Source organism: Oncorhynchus tshawytscha, linkage group LG10, assembly GCF_018296145.1.
Source record: "Oncorhynchus tshawytscha isolate Ot180627B linkage group LG10, Otsh_v2.0, whole genome shotgun sequence".
In the NCBI taxonomy this organism is placed as follows: domain Eukaryota; kingdom Metazoa; phylum Chordata; class Actinopteri; order Salmoniformes; family Salmonidae; genus Oncorhynchus; species Oncorhynchus tshawytscha.
In genome coordinates, this window is record NC_056438.1 from 21,694,260 (window position 1) to 21,718,031 (window position 23,772).

Sequence of the window (23,772 nt, forward strand, 5' to 3'; positions counted from 1 at the left end):
CAATATGTAACATGTATCACTAGCCACTTTAACTATGCCACTTGGTTTACATACTTATCTCATATGTATATACTGTACTTGATATCATCTACTGTATCTTCTATGCTATTGTACCATCACTCATTCATATATCCTTATGTACATATTCTTTATCCCCTTACACGTGTATGACAGTAGTTTTTTTGGCATTAGACCTTGTCTTATTACTGCATTGCGGAACTAGAAGCACAGATCTGTAACTCATTAACATCTGCTAACCTGGTGACAAATAAAATTTGATTTGATTTGCAGCTGTACTCTATTTACAGATAGCCTATCCCTTGCATCCCCATATTAATTTACTTTTCCTCTTTTGCACCAGTATTTCTACTTGCACATCACCATCTGCTCCTCTATCACTCCAGTGTTAATTTGCTAAATTGTAATTACTTCGCTACAATGGCCTATTTATTGCCTTATCACCTCATGCCATTTGCACACACTGTATATAGACTTTTTTTAAAATATTTTTATTGATGGACGCTTGTTTATTTCATGTGTAACTCTGTTTGTCACACTGCTTTGCTTTATCTTGGCCAGGTGGCAGTTGTAAATAAGAACTTGTTCTCAACTAGCTTACCTGGTTAAATAAAGGTGAAATACAATAAAAAAATTAACACAGCAGCTTTTCGGGCATATTTTGTTATTTCTGTATAACAAATAATCAACAACAAAGTTGGCTCCTTTACATTGGGGGTCAATAGGAAGTAAAGTTTTCCCAACTTTGTGTGCGTGGTCAATGGGAATTCCTTACTACGTGAATATGGACTCTTGAGTATACCATCAAAAGAAGATTCATGTCCATTCTAGTATTCGAATTCCTAATTCAGCGCTTTCCACACGGTAAGGCATTGCCAGTCTTAGGCCTAGTCCAGATCTGTAACTCAAATCCCTGGGCTGTTGTAACTCTCTTACATAGCCTATCCCTTGCACCTAAGCCTATCCCTTGCACCTAAGCCTATCCCTTGCACCTAAGCCTATCCCTTGCACCTAAGCCTATCCCTTGCACCTAAGCCTATCCCTTGCACCTAAGCCTATCCCTTGCACCTAAGCCTATCCCTTGCACCTAAGCCTATCCCTTGCACCTAAGCCTATCCCTTGCACCTAAGCCTATCCCTTGCACCTAAGCCTATCCCTTGCACCTAAGCCTATCCCTTGCACCTAAGCCTATCCCTTGCACCTAAGCCTATCCCTTGCACCTAAGCCTATCCCTTGCACCTAAGCCTATCCCTTGCACCTAAGCCTATCCCTTGCACCTAAGCCTATCCCTTGCACCTAAGCCTATCCCTTGCACCTAAGCCTATCCCTTGCACCTAAGCCTATCCCTTGCACCTAAGCCTATCCCTTGCACCTAAGCCTATCCCTTGCACCTAAGCCTATCCCTAGCACCTAAGCCTATCCCTTGCACCTAAGCCTATCCCTAGCACCTAAGCCTATCCCTAGCACCTAAGCCTATCCCTAGCACCTAAGCCTATCCCTAGCACCTAAGCCTATCCCTAGCACCTAAGCCTATCCCTAGCACCTAAGCCTATCCCTAGCACCTAAGCCTATCCCTAGCACCTAAGCCTATCCCTAGCACCTAAGCCTATCCCTTGCACCTAAGCCTATCCCTTGCACCTAAGCCTATCCCTTGCACCTAAGCCTATCCCTTGCACCTAAGCCTATCCCTTGCACCTAAGCCTAATCAACTGGGGGACAGACAGGAGAGAGCTGGTGAGAGAGAAACCAGACAGACAGATGGTGAGAGCGTTTCAAAAATGGTTTGAAAGACCGAGCAGATGGGTGGGGAGGTACGAGTAAAAGATGGGCATGGTGAGAAGAATCTATAGTGGTTTTAAAAAATGCTCTTTAAAAACATTTTTTTTTTACACATTTGAATTGTATGTTTAATGTTTCCTCAAATGACATATTTGAGTGTGCAGTTCCACTCTGTGCATTCAATGAATAAAATCGTGATCAGTCACACTGGGACTGGGACACTCCATGGACTTTAGTGTCCCAGAACTTTTGGAGTTTGTTGCAGGTGGCAAATTTCTGCTTGAAAAAGCTACAATGACATGACAAGAAGCTGCCATGTGGGGAATCGTAGGTGGCTCGTTTCAGCTTGTTGTCTTGTTATTGATACCATGTCTTGTTTTGACTGATGTCATGTCTATGCTAATATGGCAAAACATTTGCTAGCTATCCAAGAACTGTAACAATGTATTTGAGACAAGTGCTCAATGTGCAATGTATTTGTTTTCAATAAACATTTGGAGACTAAATATAGTTTAAATGTTGTCAGTCTAAGCCAACCGTGTCTGTTTTGCCCCATAGTTGCACACCCAATGCTTTTGTTGCAAAACAACCAACCTGTCTAACAGAGGAAAAAGTAAATGAACTCATTTGGAATGACGTGTAGGCTTACGAAGATATACAATGTATTGAACATAACTGACAATGTAAAAATGGACAAATTAATAGATTAATGAATAAATGTAGATAAACTCAGCCTTCTCTTCCTGCTACAGGTGAACTCCTGGAGCGGCTCCATAGAGATCGGGGTGACTTCTCTGGACCCGGCTGGTCTCGACTTCCCCAGCAGCGCTACGGGTCTGAAGGGAGGCTCCTGGATCGTGTCTGGCTGCTCGGTGCTACGTGACGGCCGCTCCGTCCTCGAGGAGTACGGCCGAGACCTGGACCAGCTGTCTGAGGGCGACCGTGTGGGCATACAGGTAGGTAGCCTAGTGGGTTAACAAGGCAGACTAGTGGCCGGAAGGTCGCCGGTTCAAGCCCTGGGCCAGGCACTAAATTGGTAACAATCTCTACAATACTCTCTATCCAAGGGCGCTGCTTCATGGCTGACCCTATCCGTCTCAATTGTGTGTTTAGATGGGCTAAGATTTTTTTTATACAAATGATCACTTTTCTTATTTCTGTTCTACTGGTACAGCGGAGCACCCACGGCGAGCTCCACCTGTGGGTGAACGGGCAGGACTGTGGCGCGGCTGCCAGTGGTCTCCCGACGGGCCTCTGGGCGGTGGTGGACCTCTATGGCAAGTGTACGCAAGTGACTGTGGTGAGCTGCGAGCCGCCGTCCTTGGCGGAGAGAGACACGGAGAGGGAGACGGTGGAGGAGCGTGAGCAGGAAGATGAGGAGGAGGAAGAGGTGGTGGTGTGTGGGGTCAGGGCGGGGGAGTTCGGGGGTCTGACGTCAGAGGTGAACCTGGCGGCAGCGACAAACGGGACGTTAGAGGAAGGTAGGACTTGTTGATGTCTTTGTTTATCTATTGAAATGGAGGGTTTGTTGTGTAAAAGGGTGTAGTAATGAGGGAAAGGACTCTTCTCTCTTTTGTTTTGTCTTCTCATTCCTGTTTTGTCTCAGAGCCTGAGCTCCCTCCTACTCATAACCGACCTGACAAGTTTCCCAACAACCTTGAGCCTGAGACAGGTAAGAAAATCAAAACCTCTACCCCAATCTCAGTTGCACCATTGACCAAATGTAAGTCTCCATCTTTGTCTCCCTCCCCTATAGTTCTGACGGAGCACCAGCTCTTTGACGTGTTAAACAATGCCATTGTATCCCTTTACCGCTCTGAGGACAATGGAGGGGGAGATCTGGGAGGAGGTGGAATAGGGAGAGACTCAGGAACAGGAAGTAGAGGGGACAGGGGGAGCAGCAGCGGTGGGGGATCCGTTAACGGTAACAGTAGTGACAGCGGGGGCGGGACCGGCAATACTGGAAGCGTCAACAGCCCTGCAGGTGGCGGAGGGGCGAGACTCGGGGCAGTGACGGGCGGGATGCTGACCAATGATGCGCTGCTGTTCCACGAGAAGTGCGGCACACTGATCAAGCTGAGCAACAACAACAAGACGGCGGAGAGGCGGCGACCGCTGGACGAGTTCAACAACGGCGTGGTCATGACCAACCGGCCGCTTCGACACAACGAGATGTTTGAGGTGCGGCCAATCACTGGCTCCGATACTGAGATATGTGAATTCTTGGAAGGGGTTGAAACGAGGGGCTTAGATCAAGGTGTTTAATAACATTTATTTGGTCATTCTTAATTTGAATGCTCATAAGAAATAGCCTACACACCACTGTTGTAGTAATGACATAACAGCTGTCAAAGTAATAATATAACAGCTGTCATAACTGTTTACTTTCATTTTCATGACCTCTAATGACAGAGGGGTCAAGTAAATATCACCACTGAAGTTGACATGTCAGAGTTTGAAGCTAATCCTCTAATCTACATATGGTAGAGTTGAATCTTTCAGATTAGCCAATGAATATTTGTTAACTTTACTTGTCAGTCATATGTCATAACAGCTGACCTACCTTGACATAACCGGTCATAAAATGGTCATAACACTCATGACACATATTTAGACCCGTTTTTGACATACACCACCGTTCAAAGGTTTGGCGTCACTTAGAAATGTCCTTGTTTTTGAAAGTAAAGTAAAAAGTAATTGCCCATTAAAATAACATGAAATTGATCAGAAGTAGTGTAGATGTTGTAAATTACTATTGTAGCTGGAAACGGCTGATTTTTTTTTTAATGGAATATCTACATAGGCGTACAGAGGCCCATTATCAGCAACCATCACTCCTGTGTTCCAATGGCACGTTGTGTTAGCTAATCCAAGTTTGCAATTTTAAAAGGCTAATTGATCATTAGAACTATTTTTCAATTATTTTAGCACAGCTGAAAACTGTTGTCCTGATTTTAAAGAAGCAATAAAACTGTCAGGGAAAACATACATTTGAATAAATGTGGATTTTGACACTTATGTGGTGTAGGTGTCATAACCAGCCGTAAAACATGATTAAATATATAGGTAATGAGTGTTATGACCATATGACAAGTTGTCAGCTGTTATGACATGGTTATAACTGTCATATTGTGTTGACGCTGAGTGTCAAGTGAAGTGTTACCGAATATTCATATGTTACAGCCACAGGGTGTGAATGAATAGATAATAACATTTCCGATGGACTGCAGCTTGAGATTAATAATGGAAAAATAGTAAGTGTTTCTATATTCTAAAAGAGAGAGAATTCACTAGAAACCAAATAGACCAAAGCAGGGAAAGGACTGTCTGAACTTCTCCAATAAGAAACGTTTGTTTCTGTTTTCCGTTGCGAAACCTTTTGCGCCTCTAGTTTCTGAATGCGCCCCTGGTTTCTGTTGTGCCACAGATCCGCATAGATAAGCTGGTGGACAAGTGGTCGGGGTCGATCGAGATCGGCGTGACAACACACAACCCCAACAACTTGGACTACCCCGCCACAATGACAAATCTGCGCTCGGGTACGTAACGCATACATGCATACGCACACTAGCGTAGTGTTGCTCTAACCCAATATACAACTAGATCTATTCATTCCACAACAAACTGCACGCATGTTCGATCAATCCCTCCAGGATTCTGCATCACAATTATTTTTTGGGGGGCAAAATCTAAAATTTCCCGCATGTTATGCAAGGGCTTGCTATAAAACAGTCAAATCATTGCAATATTATCGCATAAAACTGACCCAATCACCACACAGTTGCCACATAATATGGTTCAATCAAGCAACACGTCCCCGAACCAATTCCTTTGTCAGCGCATTTTCGCAAGGAAATTGACAGTCATTGCATATTGCCATGCAAAATGTCAGAATTGCTGCTGAAAAAAAGATGTTGTTTTGCCTGCAAATATCACAAATAAATCCCAGCGAAATCCTGGAGGGACTGTTCAATCTTGTTCTTTGCAACGTACAAGGCTACATCTTGCTGTGTTTCCCCCCCCCCCTCTTGCTCTTCCAGGTACAATCATGATGAGTGGCTGTGGGATCCTGACGAACGGCAAGGGAACACGTCGGGAGTACTGTGAATTCAGCCTGGATGAACTGCAGGTCAGTGACACACACACATACACACACACACTCATCCCTAACATCTTAACCATGACACTCTAACTTCCATTCCAGGAGGGGGATCACATAGGCTTGATGCACAAGGCCAGCGGAGCTCTTCACTTCTACATCAATGGCATCGACCAAGGTGAGAGTGACACGCCAGGAGCATCCGGCACTGTTGTTGAACGCTGAGCTGTAGTCAATGAATAGCATTCTCACGTAGTGAGGGCAGTGTGGATTGCAATAGAGATGGCATCATCTGTGGCTCTGTTTGGGCGGTATGCAAATTGGAGTGGGTCTACGGTTAATGTGAGTTTTGACCAGCCTTTCAAAGCACTTCATGGCTATGGATGCGAGTGCTATGGGTCTGTATTCATTTAGGCAGGTCACCTTAGTGTTCTTGGGCACAGGCACTATGGTGGTCTGCTTGAAACATGTTGGTATTACAGACTCAATCAGGGACATGTTGAAAATGTCAGTGAAGACACCTGCCAGTTGGTCAGCACATGCCCGGAGCACACGTCATGGTAAACCGTCAGGCCCCGCGGCCTTGTGTATGTTGACCTGTTTAAAGGTCTTACTCACGTCAACTACGGAGTGTGATCACACAGTCGTCCGGAACAGCTGATGCTCTCATGCATGCCTCAGTGTTGCTTGCCTCGACGCGAGCGTAGAAGTGATTTAGCTCGTTAAATTGTAGTACAATTTGATCTTAGCCCTGTATTGGCGCTTTGCCTGTTTGATGGTTTGTCGGAGGGCATAGCAGGATTTCTTATAAGCTTCCAAGTTAGAGTCCCGGACCTTGAAAGTGGCAGCTCAACCCTTTAGCTCAGTGCGGATGTTGCCTGTAATCCATGGCTTCTGGTTGGGGTATGTACTTAGTCACTGTGGGGACAACGTCCTCGATGCACATATTGATAAAGCCAGTGACTGATGTGGTGTACTCCTCAATGCCATTGGAGGAATCCCGGAAGCTTTGTATGCTTCTCTGTGTGGAGTACAGGTGATCTAGATTTTTTTTTTTTCTCTGGTTGCGCGTTTTAACATGTTGATAGAAATTGGGTAAATGGATTTAAGTTTCCCTGCATTAAAGTCCCCGGCCACTAGGAACGCCGCCTCTGGGTGAGTGGTTTCCTGTTTGCTTATTTCCTTATACAGCTGACTGAGTGCAGTCTTAGTGCCAGCATCTGTCTGTGGTGGTAAATAAACAGCCACGAACAGCCAGATGAAAACTCTCTTGGCAAATAGTGTGGTATACAGCTTATAAGATACTCTACTTCAGGTGGGCAAAATCTAGAGACTTCTTTAGATTTTGTGCACCAGCTGTTATTAACCTTGCTGTGTGAAGGACAGGCAAACCATGATGCTGCAATTTAATATGGCAATACTGAAAAGGCAGCAAAAATGCAAGGAGTATATTATTTATTAATGGGCACATCGTTAACGCTTGCTATGTTTTACATGTCATTTGATGGGCTGTTTACGTCATTGTCATGCAGAGGAGTTTTGCCCCATACAGTGTATCAATGTCAGTTCGAGAAACACGTACAATTGTAAATCCTTATGCACCACATTTCATCCAAGTCGTCCATAACCTCAATTTGACCTCTGACCCTGCCCCCTAGGCGTGGCAGCGGCCCAGACGCCCGCCGTAGTCTACGCCGTGGTCGACCTCTACGGCATGGCTGTCAAGGTGACCATCGTCCACAATCACAACCACAGCGACCGCCTCCGCCGCAACAACGCCATCATGCGGGCGCTGTCGCCAGACGTTGGTCGCCCCCGGCCCGCCCACTCCCTCACACCGGACCCCGACACTCCCGACCGCCTCCTCTTTCACTCCAACTGTGGCCAAAAGGCAGCCATCATCAGCGAGGGCAGGACGGCTCTCCGCCCTCAGTATGTATTGTATCCATGGTCCTAGTGCCTTATTGCATAAATATACGAGGGGGTGTGGTATATCGGCTATGTACCACAAAACCCAGAGGTGCCTTATTGCTATTAAAAACTAGGTACCAACGTAATTAGAGCCGCAATAATAAATGTTTTGTCATACCCATTGCATACGGTCTGATATACCACTGCTTTCAGCCAATCAGCATTCAGGGCTTGAACCACCCAGTTTATAATGTACAGTATATTATAGATAGATTTGATTGTGTGTATTTTTCCTCTGGCAGTGCTACGGACGACTTCAATCACGGCGTGGTCTTGAGCGGCCGCCCGCTGCACTCCAACGAGGTGTTCCAGGTGCGCATCGACAAGATGGTGGACAAGTGGGCGGGCTCCATCGAGATCGGCGTGACCACGCACAACCCCGCCTACCTGCAGCTGCCCTCCACCATGACCAACCTGCGCTCAGGTAATACCAACCAATCAGGTAATACCAACCACTTACCCCTGCCCCCCTAGCAGGGTTACTTGTAGATCTGAAAGCAATATACTAGTAGGCCCAACTAGCCTTCTTTTAGGCTAGGTTGAGTTTCCACCATACACCCTTCTAATCCTCCCAGGATGAGAGGATGGGGGCTTGATTGATCTAATTTTCCATACTCAAACAATGTTTGGAAAGGGCTGTGGATTGACTGATTTTGATGATTTTGTTGTCGTTTGACTGATGTACTGGTTTTGTTGCAAGTTGACTGATGTGGTACAGTCGTTCAAGGGTTTATTTTTACTATTTTCTAAATTGTAGAATAATAGTGAAGACATCAAAACTATGAAATAACACATATGGAATCATGTATTAACCAAAAAAGTGTTAAACCAAATCAAAATATTTTAGTCTTCAAAGTAGCCACCCTTTGCCTTGATGACAGCTTTGCACACTTTTGGCATTCTGTCAACCAGCTTCACCTGGAATGCTTTTCCAACAGTCTTGAAGGAGTTCCCACACGCTGAGCTCTTGTGGGCTGCTTTTTCTTCACTCTGCGGTCCAACTAAACCCAAACCATCTCAATTTGGTTGAGGTCGGGGGATTGTGGAGGCCAGGTCATCTGATGCAGCACTCCATCACTCTCCTTCTTGGTCAAATGGCCCTTACGCAGCCTGGAGGTGTGTTGGGTCATTGTCCTGTTGAAAACAAATGATAATCCCACTAAGCGCAAACCAGATGGGATGGCGTATCACTGCAGAATGCTGTGGTAGCCATGCTGGCTAAGTGTGCCTTGAATTCTAAAAAAAATCACTGACAGTGTCACCAGCAAAGCACCGTCACACCTCCATGCTTTACGGTGGGAACAACGCATGGGGAGAGCATCTATTCACCTACTTTGCATCTCACCAAGACACGGCAGGTGGAACCAAAAATCAAAAATTTGGACTCATGAGACCAAAGGACAGATTTCCACAGGTCTAATGTCCATTGCTCAAGTTTCTTGGCCCAAGCAAGTGTCTTCTTATTGGTGTCCTTTAGTAGTGGTTTATTTGCAGCAATTTGACCATGAAGGCCTTACCCACGCAGTCTCCTCAGAACAGTTGATGCTGAGATGTCTGTTACTTGAACTCTGTTAGGCATTTATTTGGGCTGCAAATTCTGAGGCTGGTAACTTTCTAATGAACTTATCCTCTGCCGCAGAGGTAACTCTGGGTCTTCCGTTCCTGTGGCAGTCCTCATGAGAGTCATCATAGTGCTTGATGGTTTTTGCGACTGCACTTGAAGAAATGTTCAAAGTTCTTGACATTTCCCTATTGACTGACCTTCATGTCTTAAAGTAATGATGGACTGTCGTTTCTCTTTGCTTTTTTTGAGCTGTTCTTGCCATAATGTGGACTTAGCCTTATTTGGTAAAAGACCATCTTCTGTATCCCACAACTGATTAGCTCAACACATTAAGAAGGAAAGAAATTCCACAAATTTTACTTTTAACAAGGCACACCTGTTAATTGAAATGCATTCCTGGTGACTACCTCATGAAGCTGGTTGAGAGAATGCCAAGAGTGTGCAAAGCTGTCAAGGCAAAGTGTGGCTACTTTGAAGAATCTCAAATACAGAATGTAATTGGATTTCTTTAACACTTTTTGTTTCTATTACTACATAAAATTCCATATGTGTTATTTCATTGTAATGATTTCTTCACTATTATTCTACAATGTAGAAAATAGTAAAAATAAAGACAAACATTGTAATGAGTAGGTGTGTCCAAACTTGACTGGTACTGCAGGTTGACTGATGTTTTGTTGTAGGTTGACTGATGTTCTGGTTTTGTGTCCCAGGGACTTGGATGATGACAGGAAACGGGGTGATGCACAACGGAACCACCATACTGGACGAGTACGGACACAACCTGGACCGACTCAAAGTGAGTGGGAGACATAGTTTACAGTCGTCCTTAGAATATTCAACTCTACCCCACCCTCTCGCTCTGTCCTGTTCCTGCTCTGGTCTTTCACTCCTCAAGTCACCATCAGCACTTACATGCTATCGTACTTATCACCTGTTGCTGTGTGCTTCATCTCTTTCTCTCTGACCACTGTCATCTCTCTCTTTATCCAGGCGGGGGACACAGTGGGCGTGGTGCGGAAGGAGGACGGGAGCCTCCACTTCTTTGTGAACGGGGTGGCACAGGGCCCGGCGGCTTGGAACGTCCCACCCAGTGTCTACGCCGTGGTGGACCTCTACGGCCAGGCCGCACAGGCCACCATCATGGACGACGTGGGTGAGCGGGGGGGATGGAGGATGGAGGAAGGTTGTTGTTAAAGGTGCCTAAGGCGGTTCCAGAAGTTTCTAGTGTGTCAGATCAAAAAGGTTTTGGAACCACTGAAGACAATACTGAAGACATGGAATGTGTCTGTAGATTGTATGTGAATATCCTCCTCCAACTAGCTTTGCCTCAACAACCATCCTCAAACATTTCTCCCCTCTAGCAGACCTCCCCACTCTCCCCGAGGACAGCTCGGAGGGCCCCACCGTCATGTCGCCCAGCAGCCCATGCTCGGTCGCCGGGGGCAACAGTGCCAACGACCTGCGCTTCCACCAGCTGCACGGCACTAACGCGGTAATCACCAATGGGGGGCGCACCGCCCTCAGACAGAACTGTCGATCCGAGTTCAACGACGCCATCGTCATCTCTAACAGGTCAGTGTGACGCGCGCGCACACACCTGCATCATCTCCAACAGGTCAGAAGGTCGGCACACACATCATGTGTTTGTGCGTGTCCTGACTGTGTGTTGTCTGTTGTCAGGTGCCTTCGAGACGGAGAGCTCTTTGAGATAGTCATTCAGAAGATGGTGGACCGGTGGTCGGGGTCAATAGAAGCAGGTAAGATAATGGCAGGTAAGGCGTTTCTATTTTACCCCTCTCGACCTTCTCACACAGCCCTATCCACACACACAGCAGTGGAGTGATACATGTTTGTCCGTGTGTGTGTTCTGTCCAGGTGTGACTGCTATCAGGCCAGAAGAGCTGGAGTTTCCCAACACCATGACGGATATAGACTACGATACCTGGATGCTTAGGTATCGTAGGGGGGTCTGTTTTGTGTCTGTTTCAGTGATTCTAAATGAATGATTTTGAAACATAGATTAGATTCAGTCAACTGTTATCGAATCCTACTGTTGTATCCATCTGCAACAGTGGATTTCACTAAGAAGCATCTAAGGGAACATCTTCCTCTGCCTTGTGCATGAAATCAAGTTTCATTTGAACTCCCTCTCTAAACCCTCAGTGGCACGGCCATCATGCAGGATGGCAACACCATGCGTAACAACTATGGCTGTGACCTGGACACTCTGACCACGGGCAGTAGGATCGGCATGATGCGCTCGGCCACCGGCGACCTTCACTACTACATCAACGGTGTGGACCAGGGGGTGGCCTGCACCGGGCTGCCGCCAGGTAAAGGTGAATGGAACCAGTGATCATAAACCTATTATTACGACCCCATACATGGGCAAGGGGTCGGGGACAAAAGGCTCATGAACTGATTTTGAAATGGAGCTGATGGGTGTGTACTATGCACCTTGTAGCTAGATGGTAGAAGTGTCTCTGAATAAATCCACCTAACAGCTCAAATCTCACTGCTATTTTGGTTAATATTTCAACTTGTATTTACCAAGGCTAGTCTCACTGAGATCTTTGTCAAGCATCTACACTTTCCAAATTTATGGTGAACTTGGACAACCCCTCTTTCCTCTCTCCCTCCCTCCCTCCTTTCATCAGAGGTGTATGCGGTGATAGACCTGTATGGTCAGTGTGTCCAGGTGTCCATCACCAGTTCCTCTGGCCCTCAGGATAACAGTCTGTGTACCAGCAACATCACAGAGAGGAGTTTCCCCATACACTCCCCAGGTACTGACCGCGTGTGTGATTTTTCTCTCAGCTTATGAATCTAAGTCGTGAGCCTGTCTGTCGTTCAACGTCTCTCCTTCTTCCTTACATGCGTAGTGGCAGGCGTGGCCCACCGGCTCCACAGTAAGCATGGTAAGAACGTGGTTCTACTGGGAGAGGGCTGCCAGGCCGTCAGGGTGGGAGGATACGCACACGGCATCGTCTTCAGCGCCAAGGAACTCAAAACAGACGAACTGTTTGAGGTGAGTAGTGCTCTGTTATCTACCCAGACGCAATCAGATCGCTCTATTTTCATAACACTTGAGTCATCTGTTGTCTTATATATGCACGCGCATAACATTCACTATTGACGTTGTAGTATTGTCCCCTCCACCCACCTCCAGGTGAAGATAGACGAGGTGGATGACCAGTGGTCTGGTTCCCTCCACATGGGTCTGACCACCCTAGCCCCTCCAGAGCTGCCCTCCTGCCCCATGTCAGGCCTGTCACCCTCCCTCACACAGCTCCGGTCCAAGGTCACCTGGCTGCTAGCCGGGTCAGAGGTCAGACGCAACGGGCTCCTGCAGAGACAGAACTACGGCGCCTCCCTGGACAGACTGACGGTGAGAGACAAGGCGTGGGATTCCAAAGCTCTGAATCAATACTTTGTACTTATTTTGTAATTTGTTGCACAGAGGGAAACGATGAAAGAGGGGGAGGGAACAACTGGTTGGGATTGAAAGATGGAGACTACAAACATTAGTGCATATGGAATGGAAAGACGGATTGTGATGAATAGATAAGTAGGTACTACATTTGATGCCTGAGTTGTATTGCGTGTGTCTAGGTGGGTAACCGCGTCGGGGTGAAGAGATGCAGCGATGACACCATGCACGTCCTTATCGACGGAGAGGACATGGGACCAGCTGCCACCGCTGTGGCCAAGGTACACACACTTCGTGAACAACAGTTCTCTCATACACACGTCATACGTGTTCAATTCACACGCACAATTGTCTTCCTATCCTTGTGGGGACCAAAACATTGATTCCCATTCAAAATCCTGTTTACTTTAACACCCTAGCCCTAACTCTTTACCCTAATTGTAAACCTAAGCCTAAAATTGCCTATTTCCTTGGGACCGGTGAAATGTCCCCACAATTTTCCTTGTTTTACTACCACCCCACCTCTCTCCCCTACCTATAGAACGTGTATGCAGTGTTGGACCTGTATGGTCGTGTGACAGCGGTGTCCATCGTCAGTTCGTCAGTGCTGGAGGACGCAGGGAGCGTCAAGGCCCCCTCCCTCTCCTCAGACAGCTGTAGCGAAGGAGAGGAGGACCGTACGCCGGTGAGACACGGGTGTGGGGATGGAGGGAGAAGGGGGGTAGGAGGAAGGGGGGACCGACGGATGATAAGCTTTCGCCGGGATCTTTAGTGATTATAGCTTGACAACAACAATGTTAGACTTTGTCTAAAGTAAATGTGTGGAATTTTTATTTCTCTACTTTTGTCATGCATGCATCTCAAAGTACAGTAGGAAACCTGAAATTGCGCCATAGGTGGTTAAATACACTGTGTACAAAACATGAGGAAACACCTTCCTAATATTGAGTTGCAGCTCCTTTTGCCTTCAGAACAGCCTCAATTCGTCGGGGCATGGGACTCTACAAGGTGTCAAAAGCGTTCCACAGGGATGATGGCCGATGTTAACTCCAATTCTTTCCACAGTTGTCAAGCTGGCTGGATGTCCTTTCGGTGGTGGACCGTTCTTGATAGACACGAGAAACTCTTGAGTGTGAAACTCAGCAGTGTTACAGAAACCAGTTCGCCTGACACCTACTACCATACCCTGTTCATAGGCACCTAAATATTTTTATCTTGCCCATTCACTCTCTGAATGGCACCATACACAATCAATTTCTCATTCTCTCAAGGCTTAAAAATCCTTCTTTAACTGATCTCCTCCCCTTCATCTACACTGATTGAAGTGGATTTAACAAGTGATATCAATAAGGGATCATAGCAGTCACCTGCTCAGTCTGTGTCATGGAAAGAGCAGGTGTTCCTAATGTTTTGTACACTTGGTGTGAATTGATCTAAGGCAACAGAAGTTTAAAAAAATAAAAAACAGTTTTTCATCTCTCCATCTCTCCGCCCCCTCTCTCCTCTCTCCATCCACCAGGTTGAGGGTGGTGAGCCGGCCCTGGTGCCCAACACAGTCATGGCCTTCCTGGAGAACCATGGGAAGAACATCCAGCTGTCCCATGAGAACCTGACGGCGGCCCGTGTCTCCAGCTACAACCAGGGCCTCCTAGTCACAGCACAACCCCTGCCCCGACAACAACTGTTCCAGGTACTGTGTGTGAGTGGTGGGGTTAGGGGTCTGTCTGTGTCAGGATTTGATTGGGGTAGCCAAGGGGGTGTTTAATTGTTGTATAATACACATATTTTATACTGCATTCTGTCACCATAGTTTGTGAATGACATTTTGACTATCAATGTTGCCATAGTTTCAGATCGACCGCCTGAACGCATCGTGGACGTCGTCCCTATCGCTAGGGGTGATTGGCCACTCCCCAGACCGCCTCAACTTTCCCTCCACTGCGTGCTGTCTGAAACGCTCTGTGTGGCTGCTGCAGAGAGACTCTGTCTTCCACAACTCACTGAAGGTACTGCACACACACACACACACACACACACGTCAGTGTTTCCCCTATGTTCATTTCGCAGTGGCACACCGCCGCTGCCGCCACTGCAAATACAATTTGTATTTTTTATTTTTTTTAACATTCTGACAAGATGAGCTTTTAAGATCAGAGTGACGAGGTACTACAAGTTCCATATCTTCCTCATTCTCATCAGATCATCCGAGAAACCTCAAGGTAACTAGCCGTAAGTTTTGTTGTACGACTGTGAGAAGGTCCCCTCCACTATCTCTGTCACAGCTACTGAATGAAGTCCTAGGGGAAACACTGCGCGCACACTCAAGGTACAGATAGCAAGACCAACACAACACAAAGCTTAATGGAGTTCTCTCTTTCCCTCCATCACTTCTCCTCCCCATCAGATCTGTGAGAACTATGGTCCTAACCTGGACACATGTCCAGAGGGTACAGTCCTGGGTCTGCTGGTGGATGGGAACAGCTGTCTGCACCTTTATGTGAACGGTATGGACCAGGGAGTAGCAGCCCAGGATATCCCTACGCCATGCTACCCCCTCATAGACCTATACGGACAGTGTGAACAGGTACGTCTGCCCCCCCCACCCCCATTCCAAACCGTCAGAATAATTTTAGAGGTCGAGGAAGTTAAGAAACGAATACCTGGAAAAAGAAAGCTGTTGACTTGTTTTAATGGTCCTAAACTATATCTTAACCGCCATCGATAAGAAACAATACTATGCAGCCGTATTCATTGATCTGGCCAAGGATGTGGTCAATCACCACATCCTCATCGGCAGACTCGATAGCCTTGGTTTCTCAAATGATTGCCTCGCCTGATTCAACAACTACTTCTCTGATAGAGTTCATTGTGTCAAATCGGAGGGCCTGTTGTCCGGGCCTCTGGCAGTCTCTATGGGGGTGCCACAGGTTTAAATTCTTGGACCGACTCTCTTCTCTGTATACATCAATGATGTACCTCTTGCTGCTGGTGAGTCTCTGATCCACCTCTACGCAGACGACACCATTCTGTGTACTTCTGGCCCTTCTTTGGACACTGTGTTAACAGCCCTCCAGGCGAGCTTAAATGCCATACAACTCTCCTTCCGTGGCCTCCAATTGCTCTTAAATACAAGTAAAACTAAATGCATGCTCTTCAACCGATCGCTGCTTGCACCTGCCCGCCTGTCCAACATCACTACTCTGGACAGCTCTGACTTAGAATATGTGGACAATTACAAATACCTATGTGTCTGGTTAGACTGTAAACTCTCCTTCCAGACTCACATCAAACATCTCCAATCCAAAGTTAAATCTAGAATTGGCTTCCTATTTCACAACAAAACATACTTCACTCATGCTGCCAAACATACCCTTGTAAAACTGACCATCCTACCAATCCTCGACTTCGGCGATGTCATTTACAAAATAGCCTCCAATACCCTACTCAATGAATTGGATGCAGTTTATCACAGTGCCATCCATTTTGTCACCAAAACCCCATATACTACCAACCACTACGACCTGTACGCTCTCGTTGGCTGGCCCTTGCTTCATACTCGTCGCCAAACCCACTGAACCAGGTCATCTACAAGACCCTGCTAGGTAAAGTCCCCCCTTATCTCAGCTCGCTGGTCACCATAGCAGCACCCATAAGACTGCTGAACAATTAATCAAATGGCCACTACATTACATTGAGCCCCCATCCATTTGTTTTGTACACTGCTGCTTCTCGCTGTTAATTATCTATGCATAGTCATTTCACCCCTACCTACATGTACAAATGGCCTCTAACCTGTACCCCCGCACACTGCCTCGATACCGGTACCCCCATATTAGAGTTCGACCGATTATGATTTTTCAAACGCCGATACCGATTATTGGAGGACCAAAAAATGCCGATGCCGATTTGAAAAAAATACAAAAACAAAGTGTTGGAGAAGAACGTAAAAGTGCAATATGTGCCATGTAAGAAAGCTAACGTTTAAGTTCCTTGCTCAGAACATGAGAACATATGAAAGCTGGTGGTTCCTTTTAACATGAGTCTTCAATATTCCCAGGTAAGAAGTTTTAGGTTGTAGTTATTATAGGAATAATAGGACTATTTCTCTCTATACCATTTGTATTTCATTAACCTTTGACTATTGGATGTTCTTATAGACACTTTAGTATTACCAGTGTAACAGTATAGATTCCGTCCCTCTCCTCGCTCCTACCTGGGCTCGGACCAGGAACACATTGACAACAGCCACCCTCGAAACAGCGTTACCCATGCAGAGCTAGGGGAACAACCACTCCAAGTCCCAGAGCGAGTGACGTTTGAAACGCTATTAGCGTGCACCCTGCTAACTAGCTAGCCATTTCACATCGGTTACACCAGCCTCATCTCGGGAGTTGATAGGCTTGAAGTCATAAACAGCTACTGGCAAACGCACGAAAGTGCTGTTTGAATGAATGCTTACGAGCCTGCTGGTGCCCACCATCGCTCAGTCGGACTGCTCTATCAAATCATAGACTGAGTTATAACATAATAACACACAGAAATACGAGCCTTAGGTCATTAATATGGTCGAATCCGGAAACTATCATCTCGAAAACAAGACGTTTATTCTTTCAGCGAAATACGAACCGTTCCGTATTTTATCTAACGGGTGGCATCCATAAGTCTAAATATTCCTGTTACATTGCACAACCTTCAATGTTATGTCATAATTACGTAAAATTCTGGCAAATTAGGCGGCCCAAACTGCATATACACTGACTCTGCGTGCAATGAACGCAGGAGAGATGACAATTTCACCTGGTTAATATTGCCTGCTAACCTGAATTTCTTTTAGCTAAATATGCAGGTTTAAAAATATACTTCTGTGTATTGATTTTAAGAAAGGCATTGATGTTTATGGTTAGGTACACATTGGAGTAACGATATGCACCGTATCGATTATATGCAACGCAGAACACGCTAGATAAACTAGTAATATCAACCATGTGTAGTTAACTAGTGATTTATAATGGATTGATTGGTTTTTATAAGAAGTTTAATGCTAGCTAGCAACTTACCTTGGCTTACTGCATTTGTGTAACAGGCAGTCTCCTCGTGGAGTGCAATGAGAGGCAGGTGGTTAGAGCGTTGGACTGATTACTCAACTGTAAGGTTGCAAGATTGAATCCCCCGAGCTGACAAGGTAAAATTCTGCCGTTCTGCCCCTGAAGGAGGCAGTTAACCCACCGTTCCTAGGCCGTCATTGAAAATAAGAATGTGTTCTTAACTGACTTGCCTAGTTAAATAAAGTTTAAATAAAGGCGTAGGGGAAAAAAATCTGTGTCCAAAAATATCGATTTCCGATTGTTATGAAAACGGCCCTAATTAATTGGCCGTTCCGATTAATCGGTCGACCTCTACCCCGTATATAGCCTCGTTTTTGTATAACTTTTATTTATTTTTTACTTTTGTTTATTTGGTAAATATTTTCTTAACCAACAGTGCAGTTCAAGAAGAGTTAAGGGCTTGTAAGTAAGCATTTCACTGTAAGGTCTACACTTGTTGTTTTTTGCTCATGTGACAAAGTTTGATTTGAGACTCAGTCCTACTCAGGGCCACTTTTAGATCAGTAGCTAGAAACTCTAATCTGCTAGTATTTTGCTCTATGACCTTTTAATCCTGAAATATCTCCATCTGGCTAACGTTACACAGTGGAACAGTCATAAGCTTATTTAGACGCTCCGTCCTGGGTAGGTATTTAACTGCGTGATCCCAGCCCTCCCACCAGACCGGTTTAATAATCTCAGTTACCTGGCCTGGGACTACTTCATCTGTGTGGCACCAGGGGCCGAGAGAATTCAGTGACACCCTCTGATGTCGTGGCAGGTTACCATAGTGACCAACAACGTGGCGACCGTGGGAGGAGAGAGCGTCAAGGCGCGTTGCCAGGGCGACATGGAGAAAGCGGACATGGTTGATGGTGAGAGGAGGAGAGCATGATGACTTTGGCAACTCTATACAGACCCTTTAAATCTGTGGATCTGGGCTGAAAAAAATGCTAACCTTTGACATCTGACCTCTAGGGATCAAAGAGAGTGTTTGCTGGATGCCCCATCCAGAGGTCAACCCCAACAAGACCTGTGAGTACCAGGCCCTGTGCTCGCGCTTCAAGGACCTGCTGACACTGCCAGGTGAGGAACACACACTGTCTTTGTGTACTGCCCTCTCGCTCTCTGACTTAATCATAACTTCTCCCATATTTAGATTTTCTCTCCCTCCCTTTGCCCCCTCCCCCTATCATCTCTCTCAGATGGTTACTTCAACGAGGATGCCAAGTATAACCTGTGCTACTGTGAGTCGTGCCACAAGCTGCGGGGGGACGAGTCCTACTACAAGAGAGGGGAGCCCCCACGGGACTATGCCCTGCCCTTTGGCTGGTGCCGCTTCGCTCTGAGGTCAGAAGTTACAGACAGCCAATCAGTGGGCTTCAAAAACTTCTTCATCCAATCACACTGTAGTGTGAACTATGTTCAACCAATTACTCTTAACATCAGTGACTGTGCTCTTCAAGTCCAATTAATCAGCCTGAATTAGTTTTATCTAGTTCAATTAACAAATTACTTAATTACTTATTTTTCACTTTGGCGAGAGAAGGGGAGAATGAAAGTAAAAAAATAGTATACAGTAAAGCATTGAAAACTGTCTTTGAGTATCAATGTCATAGGATTCTGGTGGAGGGGTTATCTAACATCTTGGTGTGTGTTCTCCTGCCTGCAGGATCAAGCCCCACTGTGATGTGTCCAATTCGTTTAAGCAGTGGCACATAGCCTACCACGGCACCAGCGTAGGGGCCCTCAGACGCACACTGGACCATGCCCAGCTACTCTCTGGTACAACATTTATTTCCTTATCCACTTTTGGACCAACAAACGATTGTGAATTGACCACAGGTTGCTTATTTTGATGAGCATATCACCTCAAACTGTTGTGTTTCTCTCCGAATGCAATGACCGCATTTCTAGCCTTTTGAAAAACATGGTTGATTTCCAGAACCATTTCCACTCATGATTTAGTTGAGGGTGTTGTAAATGAACTAAACCGTGTTGTCTTCGTGTTTCAGGGACGTCGTCCATCTTCTCTGTGTCTCCGGTGAAGACGGAGGGACCTAACGGCTACAGTGAGCCAGAGGAGAACAGCAGCAACAGCCTCCCTGACAGGGACAGGGAACGGGACAGGGAGGTGCCCCGGGTTCAGCTGTCCCCCACCATGCGCTACTCCGGCCTGGAGATGTTCGCCCCCAAAGTGCAGTACGTGTGTCACTCACTACCACTGTTTTCTACCCTGTCTTTCTCTGTTTTCTCTCATCCTCTTCTCTCTTTATCTGCCTTTTGCTGTTATTCAAATTGAAATGATTACTCTTGTTCTTTCACTGTCTTGCTTTCATTCTTCTTCCCATGACTCCTGATCTCCTCACTCGGCCCTTTCACTCTCTCCCTCCAGATTCCGGGACCCCCGTTCTCACTGCTGTCACCAGGCCCAGGTGGGTTTCCAGGTGTGTGTCCGGCCGGGCTCCTATAAGGTGGGGCCCCAGACCCTGGGAGCCATCGAACCCCTGGATCCCCGCTTCAGCAACACAGAGATCGAGTGGATCACCAAGGATCAGGGGGGCACCCTCCTCTACGGCCTGCTCATACGGGTGGAATGATAGCGGGAGTAGTGAAGAGATTGTTGGATGGAGAGAGAGGGGGAAAGGGAGCTACTCTCTCCCAGCAGTGCCTCCAAAACTACTACTTCTCCATCAACCAAATTACAGACTTTGGGAGTCTTTGGAATTAGGGAATTTCCCTCCTGTTGCTGGGCGGTTTGTTGATTGACAATTCAGCATTGTTTTGTTTGTTTAGGACTTTTTTTTCTTTTTTTTCTGACACTTAACAGGGAGGGACTAGGGTGGATTCAGAGAAGAACAACCAGACAGACACTGCCTGCACTTTGTTTTGGACACTTCGTGGGCGATTTTTATTTTTTAAATTTTAACATGAATTTTACATTTTTTTTAATTTGTCATAATACAACACTTGTTTTTTGTCACAGCCATTTTTATTTTAGCGCAGTTTTGTCTTCCCGGTCTCTGTTGTTCCCTCCCTCACTCTAGCTTGTTTTTTTTATCAACCCCTTTACCCCAGACTGATCACTCTCCTCTTCTCAAGTACAGAGGGATGGTTCTCCTCAGTTCTCCTGTGAAAAGGCTGAGTGCACAACCTGAAACCGGTCCTGTTGCATTCCAAGACCTGGACCATTTGTTGAACCACCTCGCAACGTCGACCGCCACACGGTCACTGGCTATTGGATTATTTTTTTTAAGCGAAAGACTTAACCGTAGGTCAGAAGGAAATTGAGAAAAAGAACATTAGATCAAACAAGGAAAAAAGACTGGAAAAGAACCGTGAACTGAAGGACCTGAGAGCACCTGTAGAGGGAGGAACTCAAAAACTGGCGCAAAATGTTTACAGGTGTAACACTAACTGCACTGATCTGAAAACACAGGATAGGTGAAAACGATCAGGTGGCTGTTGCCTAATGGGAATTTACTTTCACCCGTTCAGTTCCGGTTCATTCATATCAGTGCGGATGAGGAGAGGAAGCCATGAAGGACAATAGAGATGGACACTAACACCACCATCAGAACTAGTGGGAGAGAAATTTTTAAATGTTTTTTTCAACCGGCCAATCTGGCCGTTAAGCTTCGTCTCCCGAATTCTCCCCTATCACTGCTTTACCCCGTGTCATATTCACTTCAATGGAGATTAGAGGGATTCTACACATGCTTTGTAGAGGGAATACCAGGGGCGTGTTCAGCAGGGAGAATCCTTTTTGAAAGGAGAGGTTCTACCGGCGCTTGTCCAATGCACAGTTCTGTTGCAAAAAGTCATTCTTCCAGTGTGCCCTACTGAACATGACCTTGATGCATAAAGGCCCAGGCCCGATTTCCGTTTCAACTAGTGATCGAAATTGGCCCGGACTTGAAGATCTCTCCTCATTCTCTCATTTTCTATAGCTAGTTCAGGAGGAAAACATTGTGGATTGTTGCAGATAGAAATGTCATGAATGGAGTTGACAGGATTATATACCAGAGAGGCATGTTTGTTCTAAAGGTATTTCTACCTGAACTTTCCACAACGTTGTGCACTGCTGAACATGCCTGTTTTCTCACATTGTTTACACTGGTTACGTTTAAGTCTCCCTCTCTGATCCATCCATTCTGTCATCGTTTACCAGGGAGGAATGTTCAGAGCCAATCACATCATAGGGGTGTGGCTTCACCCTGGCGTGTTCATGCAAAGACTCTTGGTAAATGGAGTCTTTTTACGAAATGCAGTCCCTGATGCTGGAGTTTACATTGCGAATGTGATTCATTAGGGTTTTTGTCGTTTTTTGTAGTCCGTTTACGTTCTACCTGTCTGCTTCATGTTAAAACAAACTCCCTCTATTTTACAAAATACATTACATAGATTAACACAGGGGTTCATTAATTCCTGATTAAAATATTCAGCTTTTTTTTTTTTATGTGGACAGCTCTTCAAAGCATATCTTTTAACCATTCTGTTTTGTTTGGCAACAAAATAATCTGAGATACTTACGTATTACGTACATCACTACATGCATAAATAACCCCGCCATCTTGCCAAGTCATTGTTTTGACAAAAAAGGTGAGGAAAACATTGGTATCGATTCAAGGTTGTCTACTTTCCTCACACAAAACTGTGTAAACTAACTTATTGCAAAGGTGGGGTTTGAAAAAATGTACTTGCAACGTTCAATCAATGTGAAAAATATATGGGGTTGTTTAAAAGCCCAGTGCTGCTTTTTACGAGAATGAATTTGTATTCTTTTTCCCCCTTTTTTTGTTCTGTATGTTGCATTGTACAGGCTGTTACATAACATCATCTTCTTGATTTGTAAAAAAAAAAAAATGAATAAACCAATAGACAGTGCACATTATGACTGCCCTTGGATTGGCTTCATGTGTTACTCCTTTTAAGGCGCTTCTCTTGGTTCATTTAAAAAAAAAAAAATGGGGCTAGTATAATTTCTTTCTCCAGTCACTGACATGTCATTGCAGTGTTGCACATGTCCTCAATCACACCTTTTTTAAAAAATATTTATAGGACTGATTCCTTAACGCCAATAGTGTTCTTTCAGCTTTCCAAAAAAACTGGCGGCTCATTTGATTTGCAGGATGTGTTTTTATAACTCGTTCAAAGTGCTAGTCGGATCCTAGGTCAGAACTAAAGGAAACTGTAATTTCCGACTTGCTAAGTGGTTAAACACACAGCACATGTGGAACTACAACCAGTTAGCAAGTCGAACATTTCTGAGTTTCCCAGTTCCGACTAGCATGTGAACACTGCATGAAACACACACCCACCCACATCAGTCAATATACAGGGCCTTTGGAAAGTATTCATACCCCTTGCCTTTTCCACATTTTGCTACATGACAGCCTTATTTTATTCTAAAATGGATTAAAATGTTTTTTCCTCATCAATCTACACACCATAATGACAAAGTAAAAACAGTTTTGTTTTTAGACATTTTTGAAAATGTAAAAAACATGTTAATATTTACATAGTATTCAGACCCTTTAATCAATACTTTGTTGAAGCACCTTTAGCAGCGATTACAGCCTCGAGTCTTCTTGGGTATGATGCTACAAGCCTGGTACACCTGTATTTGGGGAGTTTCTCCTATTCTTCTCTGCAGTTCCTCTCAAGCTCTTTCAGGTTGGATGAGGAGCATCGCTGCAGAGCTATTTTCAGGTCTATCCAGAGATGTTCGATTAGGTTCAAGTCCGGGCTCTGGCTGGGCCACTCAGAGACTTGTCCCGGAGCCACTCCTGCGTGTATACTTAGGGTCGTTGTCCTGTTGGAA

The 23,772-nt window shown here is 45.5% G+C and overlaps 1 protein-coding gene across 8 annotated transcripts in view; it reads left to right on the forward strand.

The window, feature by feature from the left end:
- Positions 1 to 22,842, forward strand: part of LOC112259941 (neuralized-like protein 4) — a 35,070-nt gene extending 12,228 nt beyond the window's left edge. The window contains exons 2-30 of one of the 8 annotated variants that reach the window (XM_042328320.1): positions 2,550 to 2,753; positions 2,972 to 3,278; positions 3,404 to 3,469; positions 3,554 to 3,978; positions 5,225 to 5,336; positions 5,838 to 5,926; positions 6,002 to 6,074; positions 7,555 to 7,828; positions 8,110 to 8,309; positions 10,145 to 10,230; positions 10,425 to 10,587; positions 10,796 to 11,006; positions 11,115 to 11,206; positions 11,310 to 11,388; positions 11,598 to 11,773; positions 12,092 to 12,220; positions 12,317 to 12,462; positions 12,604 to 12,822; positions 13,047 to 13,145; positions 13,406 to 13,549; positions 14,384 to 14,554; positions 14,712 to 14,870; positions 15,269 to 15,448; positions 18,730 to 18,823; positions 18,927 to 19,034; positions 19,154 to 19,298; positions 19,621 to 19,733; positions 19,964 to 20,150; positions 20,344 to 22,842. In XM_042328320.1, coding sequence (XP_042184254.1) covers positions 2,550 to 2,753; positions 2,972 to 3,278; positions 3,404 to 3,469; positions 3,554 to 3,978; positions 5,225 to 5,336; positions 5,838 to 5,926; positions 6,002 to 6,074; positions 7,555 to 7,828; positions 8,110 to 8,309; positions 10,145 to 10,230; positions 10,425 to 10,587; positions 10,796 to 11,006; positions 11,115 to 11,206; positions 11,310 to 11,388; positions 11,598 to 11,773; positions 12,092 to 12,220; positions 12,317 to 12,462; positions 12,604 to 12,822; positions 13,047 to 13,145; positions 13,406 to 13,549; positions 14,384 to 14,554; positions 14,712 to 14,870; positions 15,269 to 15,448; positions 18,730 to 18,823; positions 18,927 to 19,034; positions 19,154 to 19,298; positions 19,621 to 19,733; positions 19,964 to 20,150; positions 20,344 to 20,548 — 4,656 coding nt within the window. In that variant the 3' untranslated portion in view covers positions 20,549 to 22,842. Of the gene's footprint in view, positions 1 to 2,549; positions 2,754 to 2,971; positions 3,279 to 3,403; positions 3,470 to 3,553; positions 3,979 to 5,224; positions 5,337 to 5,837; positions 5,927 to 6,001; positions 6,075 to 7,554; positions 7,829 to 8,109; positions 8,310 to 10,144; positions 10,231 to 10,424; positions 10,588 to 10,795; positions 11,007 to 11,114; positions 11,207 to 11,309; positions 11,389 to 11,597; positions 11,774 to 12,091; positions 12,221 to 12,316; positions 12,463 to 12,603; positions 12,823 to 13,046; positions 13,146 to 13,405; positions 13,550 to 14,383; positions 14,555 to 14,711; positions 14,871 to 15,268; positions 15,449 to 18,729; positions 18,824 to 18,926; positions 19,035 to 19,107; positions 19,299 to 19,620; positions 19,734 to 19,963; positions 20,151 to 20,343 lie in introns of those variants that run through there. The other 7 variants (XM_042328322.1, XM_042328323.1, XM_042328321.1 and 4 more) reach the window with 7 other exon arrangements.
- The last annotated feature ends 930 nt before the right edge of the window (positions 22,843 to 23,772 follow it).